The sequence below is a fragment of the Anarhichas minor genome, unplaced genomic scaffold (genome assembly GCF_050575085.1).
Source record: "Anarhichas minor isolate MPS153535 unplaced genomic scaffold, ASM5057508v1 ptg000051l, whole genome shotgun sequence".
NCBI lineage: Eukaryota > Metazoa > Chordata > Actinopteri > Perciformes > Anarhichadidae > Anarhichas > Anarhichas minor.
Genome location: NW_027466497.1, coordinates 6,506,666 through 6,519,021, shown reverse-complemented (window position 1 = coordinate 6,519,021; position 12,356 = coordinate 6,506,666). Strand labels below are relative to the sequence as shown.

Here is a 12,356-nt window from a genome sequence, read left to right as displayed (position 1 = left end):
GTTGTTTTGTCTAAACTTCATTCTTTCCACTTCACATTAGTGTTTTAAACATTAAGATATACAGTACATCAAAACTATTCAGTTCATAAATGGCCATAATAATGTGACATTTCATGACCGGGTGCTTTCATTTGCACACAACACACCTACTCACAAACTATCTCATCACGAACATTCATCATTTGTTTTCTTTCTGACAAACTGGTTCAATAAAACTTAATTTTAGAAATAAATTATATATACATAAAGACATTTTTGGTGAAATCTCACATACAGTGTACAATGTAAAGTGCTCAAAAGTGCCACAGAATCTGTGTTTACACCATAGTCCCATGGCCACTGTCAAAGAACTCATCGTCACTTTCTTCGAATTCAGAGTCCACCTCGGTGATGGTGTCGGAGATGGAGTCGGAGATGGAGTCGGAGCGGGTTACAGATTTGGCCTGGGTGGAGATAAAAGGAACATCAGCTCAATGAAATTGCACCACACCTGTGACACTTCTGGCAGGTGACTAAGCTTTGTCTTCTAGTTCAGGACAGTTGCAGGATTTAGCAGGAGGGTGTGGTTGGACTTATGTCAGTACATTCAGTTTCTGCTTGCATCCTTAATTAAATATAATTACTAGTAGGACAATGAAATGTTCTTTTCTGTTAGCTGTATATGTAGCGATCCTCCTCATGTTGTCCTTTGTCATGATTAATATCTATTTTAAGAATACACAAGAATGCTACGAATACAAATGAGGTGTATCATAGTATGAATCATTGTTGGAATGCTGTTAAGCATTCCAACTATTGTTATTGTTGGAATGCTGTTAAGCATTCCAACTATTGTTATCCTGTTTCTCTTTATTCTTCAACTATTTCTTCCGTACGTATTTTGCTACCTATCTCCTTCCAAATTTTTTAAGCTACAGAAACCGTTCAAATATCAAAATGTTCAGCTCTTTCAGCTCATGTGTGCTATACTTTTCATATTCATAATCTTTAAACTTTTTGAATTATTAAGCTTTTTGCAACTTTTTTTGAATGGGATGTCTATGGAGAATATTTTTAAATCCTCAAACTTTTTCAACTTTCAAATCCTTCTACTTCCTCATACTTTCAGCTACAGACACCATTTACACTTTAAAATGTTTAGAAAATCCTGATCTATTGCCGCATTATTCAGCTTTTGATATCTTTTATACTTTTTGAACTGTCCCATTTTAACTTTTATGACTTTTTCAGCCCTTTTATGACTTTATAATGGGTGTGTATTGTGCAGCTTAGAGTGCGTGATGTCACCGCTAGAGTGAAGAACAGCTTGAGATTCTTGTGAAAAAAAGATTTGTCTTTTGCCACTGTGTCCACAATCTTCACTCTTCATGCATAATTTCTGGATGTAGAAGTAGCTAATCTTGTCCTTGTTGTAGACAAATGACTGTGGAATCCCACAGATTTACACATTTGGCACAGAAGCCTGTAATTGAGAGGAAAACCAACTTTCTGCTCCTTAGAGACCAATGTTAAATTTTGCTTCAAAAACATCTTCCACAGAACACGGTACCTCATTTCTAGATCGCCAGTTCAGCCACATTTTTTATACTACAGACACAATTTTTACAGGATCTATTCTTCAACTCATCCTTCCTCTCATTTATTAATATCGGAGCAATAGGAGCTACGGTTATGGGAGTTTTGAGGATTTGTTTGAGAGGTGTTTCCCTGTTTTATCTCCATGAAAAGGCTGCAAGGACACAGGTGTTTATGATTGAGCTCATTAGTGATGTTGATAAACACACAGACTCACAGACTCTCCAACAGGTGCGTCCTCACCATGGCAACCAGTTACACACACGCAGGCACTCTCTGTCTGTCTCTCTCTCTCTCTGCGTGTGTCTCTCTCATACAGTGATTCAGGTCTTGGAGACTTTTAGAGGATCCCCCCCCCCCCCCCCCACACACACACACACCCCCCATTTTAAAATAAAAGCATCACAGAATTAATTCCAACTAAAATGCTTGTGATGAAGCCTGTCATTTAATAACCTGTTTGTGTTTATCTAACATTATGATCCTGTCTCCTCTCTCCCCCCCCACCCCCACCCCACCACTTCAAAATAAAAGCCCCACAGAGTAAAATCTAACTGGAATGCTTGTGATGAAGCCTGTCATTTAATAACCTCTGTTTGTGTGTTTACTACATTCTGATTCTGTCTCCTCTCCTCCTCTCTCCCCCACCCAGCCCCACCCTTTCAAAATAAAAGCCCAATGGATTAACTGTATTTAAACATTAAGCTCAAAATTTGGCTTTTTTGTTGAAATAATTAATGCTCTTACTAATACTGCGACAACTTAGTAGTACTACTGCTGCTAATATTTCTAGTATTACTACTACTACTCCTAGTACTACTGCTACAACTACTTATACTACAACTTCTGCTGTTGCTACCATTACTACTAATGCTACTGCTATTCCTGCTACCACCAATATTATTACTACCACTACTGCTATTACTACCAATACTACTATTACTTATACTACAACTACTATTACTACTACTGCTATTCATGCTACTACCAGTACTAACACTACTACAGCTATTAGTACGACTATTAGTACTACTACTTCTGCAATTACTGCTACTTCAAATACTGCTATTACTATTAATACTACTACTACTACTTCTACTACTGTTATTTTAACTATTACGGCCACTACTACAGCTATTACTATGACTACTTCTTCTAATTACTAATACTTCTACTACAACTTCTAGTACTGCTACTACAAATACCACTACTGCTACAACTAGTACTTATTCTAATGCTACTAAGACTTCTACTGCTAATAATACTTCTACTACAACTACAACTTCTAGTACTACTACAACAAATATCACTACCACTGAAAGTTTTTCAGCTACAGAAACCGTTCGAATATCAAAATGTTCAGCTCTTTCAGGAGAGGTGTGATATGACTTTTCATCTTTGTAATCTTTAAACTTTTTGAATTATTAAGCTTTTTGCAATTGTTTTTGAATTGGATATCTATTTTCAGCAATGTTTTTGCAATTAATTTCAGTTTTCAGCATTCCAACGCATTTTCAGCAGGAAATGCATTTTCTAGTTTAATACTTTGTACATTTGCAATAAAGAAAGAATACATAAAGATGAATATTATTACGGTACAGAGTAAAAGAGGCAACACTAAGCAGTAGCTAAAGTAAAACAGTATAGTTGTAAATACCTTTTTGCCTTCCAGGTATATTGGTTCAGGCTTTTTCTCTTTGGGCTCTGTGTCCAAAAAGGCCACATAATGGATCAGAGTGTAGATTCTGGATGACCGAACAAGAAAGAATGATTTTGATTGAGAGAAAAAAAGATTGACTGGCCAACATGCAAACATCATTACAAATAAAACCCTGTTGGTGAAAAACAAAGTAATTTCGTGCAAGTGGTCACCTGTGGTAGAACATCGTCAGGAACTGGATCACAACCGATGTCGCGAATCCAAAGATGAACATGAAGGCAATGGGATCAATTATTACGTCTTCCCCGGTGTACTCCAGCTCGAGGTTGACCTTTGGGAGCTTGATGGAGAAGGAGGCCCCAAAGAGCTGCAGGGTAAATGTCGCCACTAGCCACAGGGCATTCATGATGAAGAAGGCAAAGTTTATCTGTGTGTAGAAGAGAAGGATAAGATTAATTTAACATAAATTGCACTGTGGTTTCCCGTTACTGTAGATGTGTACCGTAATTCAGCACCCCGCACCTACCTTGTTCCTCAGCTCTCGCAGGTCATTGCTCATCGTTTTCTGTCTCTCCTTGTCGTCCTGCAGAGGTTCCAGGTACTTCCTCTGAAGCTCTATGAAGAACTCCTCCTCCTCCTGCAGAGAAACCCTTTCAATCAGTTATTCTGTTATTTGTGCATATTTAGATGCAGCACTTAACAAGAACTTAAGAGTTTTCACCTGCATTATGAAACAGAATATGGTGAGCATCATTGTGACGATGTGATTCAGTGGCAGTTGATCACGATGACCTGATAAAATGAGACATACCTTGTCGAGCAAGTCCTCCTGCAGCTGCATGTCAGTGGACATATTCTGTAGTAGTGTGACAAAACCTGGACGGAAGAGCAAGACAGGAGGGTATTAGAGAGCATTACATTTTCAACAGAGCTGGAATCTTTTTGCAAAAGAAAATATCACGATTGATTGATTATTGCACAATTATTTTAACTTACATTGGATAGGTGAGTCGAAAAAAGGCTCTGCTTGCCTGTAACACAATCATAAAATGTATTAGTATCATCTCACACTTTGTGGCACATTACATTTCAATCGATGTTCCACCTTTAGGACTTACGTCTGTTCCTCTGGGATCCTTTCGTCCCCCACAATCGTGTTTTGGGGCTGGAGTTCTGGCTGTTGGGACTCTGTGATCAGGATCTCCTGGTTGACAGGGAGCTGCACTCCTCCAGCTCTCCGGTTGGATTTTTTGCAACATTTGCACCACGAGAAGAACCGTTGGAAGGTGCTTTTGGCTGCAAGGGTGAAAATCAGCTTAAGTTCAGTCAGCACAAACAATAATACTGGTCTCGTGTTGCACTGTGAGTGACTTGACAGTGTCACGACCCGGCTCAAAAAGTCGTAACATGAGGGAGACAAGACGAGTTAAAAGTAATAAATAGACATTTATTTAATGAACCAGTAACTAAACTAAACTAAACAAACAATCAAAACAAGGCAGCAACCAGCCAGGTCCTCCACACAGGAGTCAGACAGGAGAGGCGCAGAGCGGGACCACAGCCAAAGAAGAGGGGCAGCCTTTATAGCTGGGACCAACCCAGCAGGCTGGGACTATGGTGTAAACACAGATTCTGTGGCACTTTTGAGCACTTTACATTGTACACTGTATGTGAGATTTCACCAAAACTGTCTTAATGTATATATAATTTATTTCTAAAATTAAGTTTTATTGAACCAGTTTGTCAGAAAGAAAACAAATGATGAATGTTCGTGATGAGATAGTTTGTGAGTAGGTGTGTTGTGTGCAAATGAAAGCACCCGGTCATGAAATGTCACATTATTATGGCCATTTATGAACTGAATAGTTTTGATGTACTGTATATCTTAATGTTTAAAACACTAATGTGAAGTGGAAAGAATGAAGTTTAGACAAAACAACGAAGACGTTTTTCTAAATGGTGAAAAAAGTGAGAGAAATCTGGTCAGAGGTTCGGCAAATTATCACTTGAGTCCTAAATCAGGGAATCCTTAACTGAGACGCCAAAGAGATCATTTGACAAAACTGTCTGATATTCTTTTAGAGCATGAGATGCTGAATTGTGTGACTTTTGGCTGTTATTGTTCCACGTGCTACACAAAGATTAAATACTGTTTGTGCAATACTAACTGTAATTAATTTTGTTTCATATTTGATATATGGAAGATAGTTTTCTTTACATGTAGATACACTGGTTTGGAAATTATTATTTTTGTTTTACTGTGAGTGAAGAAATACTTGTTTAAATGTAAAGGGAGACTAAGGCCATTTTTCAAAATTCATACATGTCTCTATGGTCTAAAACAGTCTAGAAATATCAGTCAACATGATCGAAAGTCTGAAACGTTTGCAGATGACACTGAGAGCACAGGTGGGGCTCGTTAGCTGCCGATCAACATCCTGCAAGACAACCTGAGAGGAAACAGACACAGACCCCTGGTGGAAGGGAGGGGTCGTCACAACAGTAAACTCTTTTTTATTTTTTTGGTTTCAACATGGTATCTACCTCTCTGGGTTTTTGTTTGCATGGCGACGGGATCTGGTGTTGCAGCTCCAGAGGTAGGTTTTGACTCCCGTGTACCCCAGGACACGTTGTTCATGTTGACCATGGAATAGATAGTGAGCAGGAGGTAGGCGCTGGGGATGCAGAGGATGTAGAGAAAGCCGTGGAACACCAGTTGGACTTCCTGAGGATGCATTATCGCAGTGATGATGTAAATCATGGCCATGGAGATGACGAAAATGCTGCTGGGTGTCAGGATGGTTTTGTCCTTCACCATAGAGCCTGGAGAAAGATAAGGGCATGTTGAGTTAGCAGCTCTTCTAACATTTTTTTTATCAAAGTCCAAATAAAGTCGCTGCACGTGTTTCTATGAAGTTATACCTGTTTCAATATTACTTACCGATAATGGACATCGACACCACCAACATGAGGAATGCATATATGATACTCAAGACCCCAGCAATAGTTATCTGAGTGTCTGATTTGAGTTTAAAGCAAAGAGCCAGGTAGATGACGGGAGGTATCACAGCCAGGACCAGCGCAGCGTTGGAATCTATTTTTAAGACGAATATCAAACTACCTGGAGACCACAAAAGGAAGCACATACCGATTTTTATTTTTGCATTTATTTGAACAAAATGTAATCATTCTTAAAAAAATCGGTTGATCTGAAAATAAATTGTGTCTACAAACACAAAACACCAACCTGCAATCAACAGGCAGATCGTGGCAGGGGCCAGAATGGCTGAGGTGATGGTGAAGAGCTGGTAGAACATGAACGGTTTGGACATGGACGGGTTTCTCTTGGAAATGATGCTGGTGGAGCCGAGCAGATCCACCACGTTGGCCAATGTGGACGGCCCCCATCGCCGACGCTGAAGTTGGCAAATAATCATCAGCCTGACTTGTGTGATTTTTGGTTTAATGACAACTTTTAACCAACAAGATCGATATGATAGATGCTTCGGATATACAGTTACTGAGTATCTGAGTTTGTCAAATTTTGGAACAGTTCCGATCAGCTACAGCACTCACCTGGTTGTAGAGTTCTTTGAAGTCCTCAGGTGCATTGGTGTAAGCATCAGCTGCTGCGTTGTACTCCACCCTCCATCCCTGCTTCAGCAGCAGAGTACACAGCCAGCGGTCCTCACCTGCAGCGAACAAAAAAATGCATTCATATGTGAGAGGAGGAGACCGACTGACTGAGAGAGAGACAGGAAGTCCTATCAAACAACATCCTCACCTTGGTCATACTGGATGTAGTGGCTCGCCTCCGTGGACTTGGTGGCGTACTTCTTCATCACGTTGTCGTCCATCAGCGCCTCTGCTCTGAACAGACTGAAGCAACCGGGGCTGCAAAGCACACAGCCGATCACGTGCTCCGCTGTCTTCTGCAGCCAATGAGTGACAGCATATTCAAACTTCTGGAACCACACTGTGGGACCTGTAATTGAAATACAGAGGTATTGTAAATCTCAACAGTTCACAACCCTTTCAGCTTCAGTGGTGGATCTTAGAGCTCTTTGTTGATATGATTGGACAGTTGTTTAATGTTGTGTTTGGTTAGTTTTTTCCTGCCTTCTCCTAGTTTAATTAGATTATTGTACAATGTCCACACCTGATCCGGTGGGGTGAATCCTGCCACACACTGCCCCGACACGTGGGTACATTTTTAAACGGTCGATGAGCAGCATCACAGCAGCCGGTTGGAAGTCTGTGTCGCCATCTAAAGCCAGGATGTAGGTGTTTTGCTTCTCTCTCTGGAGGAACAGGCACAGTTTGTTTTGATTTACATTTAGGATTCATTTAGAAATACTGTGGATGCGTGGTGGAGAGCATGAAAACAAATCTGCAAAAGCTTTACCCTCATCTTACCTGAAGCTCCGCTGTCAGCTCAGCCTTGTCCTCTCCCTTCTTCAAGCGTGCATAATATTTGGTCATGAGTTTCCAGCCCAGAAGATAGTAAAGATACATGACCTGGAAAATAAGAACAAACAAAACTCATTTTCAAGTGTTGAACCGTTGTTGAGCGTGAACATGACCCAATGCGAGCTGTAATGGTACATGTAAATGTATAGACATTATTTTCCTACCTGAGACCATCTTTTCTTGTGGCGGATGCGGTCTTTGTCCTTGAAGTGAACTATGATGACATTCCCATGAGGCATGGTGACCACCAGACGACCTCCGTACGGCGTCCTTATGATCTTCTGCACAGGGATCTGCTGATTCTGTTTGAAGAACTTGTCATTGATGTTTGTGAAGATGCTGATGACGGAGAATGAGAGAACTTTGATAGTAAATTGTACTGGACAAATTTTTGATGCATAACACTAAATTGCACAGTAACTGTAGGCCATCTCTAAACATGGTTCTTACCCATGAACTTCTGTGAGGATTGTCACGAGGTTCTCTGCATATTTGTTGAGGTGATTCCCCTGACTGCCTTCAACATGTTTGAATGCGTCGTCAAAGTAGATATGTGATTCAAAGGTGACATCGTTGAACTTTGGGTCTATCTTTGGTCTGTACTTGTCCAGTCTGCGGTGTTCAGAGAAACACAAATAGGTGTGAACAAATCCACTGTGATAAAGTTGTTAAGAGTACAACTGTCTGCGCTGAGGACACAAACTCTTAGGGAAATAAAATCCAGCAACACATTGAGCAACTAGGTTTCTTTGGTCTTCCCACGTCATGTAGCATTTGCTCAACTGAAATGCGAGGCTAAAATTCTCTTTGTAGTTAAAATATTGAAGTGCAAAGCAAGAGACTGGATTCTTGCTTTCTCTAGCAGACCCTATGTTCACAACTCCCTTAGATCCAAACAACTAATTCACATCAGGGAATCAAAAGAGATAGAGTTAGAGGAATGGAAAGATGATCAATGATTACAAAAAAAACCTCACCTGAATATGGAGATGATGATGTTTATCATCTCATCGTAGGTTTCGTGCCACATGGTCGCGCACAGATACAGCATCGTGGTATCAGATGACCTGTTACTAAACATTACAAGATTTGCAAATGTGAGAAACACAGTTTTGTTTGGAGAAGAGACAATGTAACTCTAACTTGAAAGCATAAACTAACCAACCTAAATTTGCAGCCCAATTCCAAACACTCCTCGAAGAATCAACAACCATGCGTTAGATGATTCTTGTTCGGACCAAAAGTGGAGGACTACTCCTACACACACTTACTTCTTCTTCCTGTTTTTCGTCTGGATGTCGAATCGGGTGTTGAGGAGAAGGGACTGCTCAATAAAGGCACCCTCGAACAGCCTCCTGACGAACAGGTCTTGGGTCCTCTGGATACGAGACACGTTGAGGTACCACAGATGGAAGGTGGCCAACACAAGACCGAGCCACCAAGACACTGCTGAACCTGGAGAAAGATTAACAAACACATTTGATGAAAATTCCACCTTTGGACACTGAAAAGTACCTCGATCGCTACCATATCATGACGCTTTTTTTGTGTATCCAGAAAAATGCAGCACTAAATAACAAAATAGCCATGCAAGTTTAACTGGTAATACTTCTTGTCGACTACGTCATGGCCCCAAGGACCTACAATAACCCTATTTTTGAGTATTATATGTGCCAACATGCATTGTACCAGGATTTACATTCTTACCTGTCAGCAAGCCAATGTCAGTTAGCTTGGCCATGTCCAGGAAGCACAGAGTGTGTGTAACATCCAAAACCAGATGTGGGAACACGCTGCCGTTCAGGCTTTGGTTTCTTCCATCAACAACTTCATTGCAGTAGCCTGTGAAGCTGATTGCAGTCCCGTTCAGACTTGTTCTGTAGTCTTGATAGTAAACGATAACAGGGACAATGAAGAGAACCATGACGGCCAGAGAGGCCAGGTACAAAGGCAGGATGAAGCATCGTCGCAGGGCGTGCATCTTGCAGGCCACCAGAGAAAACCAGTGGCAGAGTGCGGAGGAGATCAGCTGGACCCCGATGATGATGGCTATAATTTTTGTCTCACGTCTCGGGATGGAGGTCACGATGTCCCAGTCCATTTTGTCCAGAGGGACGTAGGCTCCGAGCACACCGGCGGTCACCGCGATCCTGAGCAGGCTGGAGAGGATGTGCAGCATGTTCTGGCACATTTTCACGTCTCTGCACAGCGCTTTGAGGAAGATGGAGCTGCTTTTGTTACTGATCAGTCTGAAGTAGTTCTCCCACCAGTTGAAAGACATCAAGAAGGACCCACCGACAGCCAGACCCACCCAAATGATCGTCTCGGTATCAGTGGGATCCTTCATGATGTATAAGACGAGGAACAGGACGTAACCGAGCAAAATGAGGAGGAAGGCGGTGATAGAAGGCAGCAGGAAGCGGTTAGTTTCTTTGGCGGTGCACTGGGTGATCACCTGTAGGAGCGCAGAGAGGACGGCTACACTGTTCAGTATCGTCACGTTGGTCACGATGTCCAAGTGGGGCATTGCAACGATGGTGAGAATCGCTGCACCCATAGCCACCAGGAACTCAAAGAACAGAACCTGAAGAAAAAGAAGATCATGAAATTAAACAACACGGTAAAGAAGAGCCAGGTTACCTGCTGGGCTCTGCTTTTGGCACCACCCAATGTCCTGTTGACTCTAGTCTTACCAAGGCTATCGTCGACTTCCTTGGCAGCTTTGATGTTTTGTAGCATGCCTTCCAGACGCTTTTGAGAAATAGAAAGACGCTGGAAATTATGAGGGCGCAGCCGATACAAAGCAGAGCGACGGGTCTCATCTCATCTGGGAGGGTTTTTGTGCCTTCGTTGGACAAGGTGATGAGAAGGAGGAATGAAACCTGGAACAGAGTTTAAAAAAAAGTGATAATCCTTTAATTGGTTAGTTAATACTGTGATATGAGCTGCTCCATTAACATATGTCTCACTTAATGTAATCCTTATGATTTCACTTATTACACCTAAATGAAATTTATATTCCCACAGCTCTTTCTGTCAACTTGCTCTTCAATATACATCACATATGCAAATTCATGTATACGTAACAAAATGTATGAATAATAGCAAACCTTGCTGCATAGGGCCAATCCAAACACAAACACAGCTACGACACACATGGAGATGATCTTTAGTAGTTTGATCATCTTCCATGGCGTGTGTTCATCTTCAACGGCGGGAACCTCTTGGCAGGTATCCCACGGCTTCCTAAAGAAAGACACCGAGGATAGATCGATGTGACAAATGTGTATAACACACTATAGTTGTAAGCAGATGTAAGAAACAAATCATTTATAACATAGGATATAAACAGCTGTAATTATTTAAAATATTTCTCTGAAGAAATGTAAATGATAATTGGTAATTGTTGAAAATCTGCTTAAAACTGCATTATATGTCTTTATATTTAATTGATTATATGTGTATATACTGATTGATAAACAGGGAAAAACTGATGACTCAAATATTTTCACCTTTTCTGTTAAAATAATTATTTTTATTTGTTTAACAGGGACCGTGCACATTAATCAACATTTCAGTTTCCACCTCAATGTCAATGTGCCAGAGTTAGCTAGAAAGCTCATTTGTGTCTGTAGTCCGCAGGTTATATTAATAATTTAGTGGCGAAATATAAGAGCAGAACTGACTCACCTTGCTTACATGAAAAGGCTTACTTTCACATTATTTCTAATCGAATAGACATTGATTGATAACAACTGGAAATAGATTTTTGATTGTATTATTGAAATATAAATAAGTTACATATTAAATGAAATATAAATAAATACAAATATTTGTACTTACGAGGGCATATCTTTGTAATCCGCCATCCTTCCTTCCTTGCTTCTGTATTGGTGTTGTAAATGAAGACTGTCTGGTTGAGTGCCAGTATTTAAGTGCAGCACTTGTTTCATAACTGGCTTTAGAGGGCGGCGCCAAATTCTCCACAGGTGACCTCAGCAGAGCTACGTACAAGCTGTGATTCAATTAACATGCCAAGGTACAAAGCTAATGAACAGCAATTAATACAAGAATAGCAAAGTAAATGGGTGACCCTCTTACAGCAGTCATGTTGTTTCTGTACACAGGAGGTGTGTTCGGAGCAGAGGTGGAAGAAGTACTCAGATATTGTATTTAAGTAAAAGTAGAAATACCAGTGTTCAAATTAGTAGTTAGGTTTTGCTCAAGTAACAGTATACTTGTTGATGCATTTTGGTGCACATCAGGTCAATGTTTTATGCTGGTAAAGGTTCATATACTTTATCTGATGAGTGGCTTGAATTGCCATTTGCAGTACAGAGTGATCATTCGTAAAGGAACACAATAGAAAAAGTCCAACCTCTGCTGGGCTGCAATGTTCATGACTGAAGTCTCAAGTCATGGGTGGGAAAAGCCACACTTGTGATTTGTTGTCGTCTTACCAATTTTGAGACTTAAAATACAAGCTCTGTTCTGATGTAGGTAAAAGGTTCATGAAGTGTCGAAAAGAGAAAGAGTTCATCCTCTGGGGAGCACGACAGCCTAAAGACAATATCTTAGTGTCACAGGAGGAAAGATAAAGCAGCTCTACCAAAGCGCTAGAGAGCATGAATATCCATTGCTAATTTCATGT

The 12,356-nt window shown here is 40.7% G+C and overlaps 1 protein-coding gene across 1 annotated transcript; it reads right to left on the bottom strand.

Annotated features, from left to right (window-relative positions):
- Positions 1 to 317: 317 nt before the first annotated feature.
- LOC142971989 (chitin synthase chs-2-like) lies at positions 318 to 11,574 on the bottom strand. The gene is made up of 22 exons (XM_076112740.1): positions 11,549 to 11,574; positions 10,816 to 10,951; positions 10,346 to 10,456; positions 9,413 to 10,289; positions 8,977 to 9,160; positions 8,683 to 8,778; positions 8,156 to 8,317; positions 7,870 to 8,044; positions 7,652 to 7,753; positions 7,395 to 7,530; positions 7,020 to 7,220; positions 6,812 to 6,927; positions 6,483 to 6,651; positions 6,177 to 6,356; positions 5,780 to 6,058; positions 4,354 to 4,531; positions 4,232 to 4,266; positions 4,047 to 4,111; positions 3,762 to 3,872; positions 3,448 to 3,662; positions 3,233 to 3,320; positions 318 to 443 (listed from the first exon to the last, which is right to left on the bottom strand). The coding sequence occupies exons 1-22, from the start codon at positions 11,572 to 11,574 to the stop codon at positions 318 to 320; spliced, it is 3,768 nt and encodes a 1,255-aa protein (XP_075968855.1).
- Positions 11,575 to 12,356: the final 782 nt, after the last annotated feature.

Coding starts and splice junctions, on each gene's coding strand:
- LOC142971989 (XM_076112740.1), bottom strand. CDS start 11,574: ATGGCGGATTACAAAGATATGCCCTC. Junction 10,457..10,815: donor GATTGGCCCTATGCAGCAAG/GTTTGCTATTAT, acceptor ATTTCTCAAAAG/CGTCTGGAAGGCATGCTACA. Junction 3,321..3,447: donor CTGACGATGTTCTACCACAG/GTGACCACTTGC, acceptor TCGGTCATCCAG/AATCTACACTCTGATCCATT.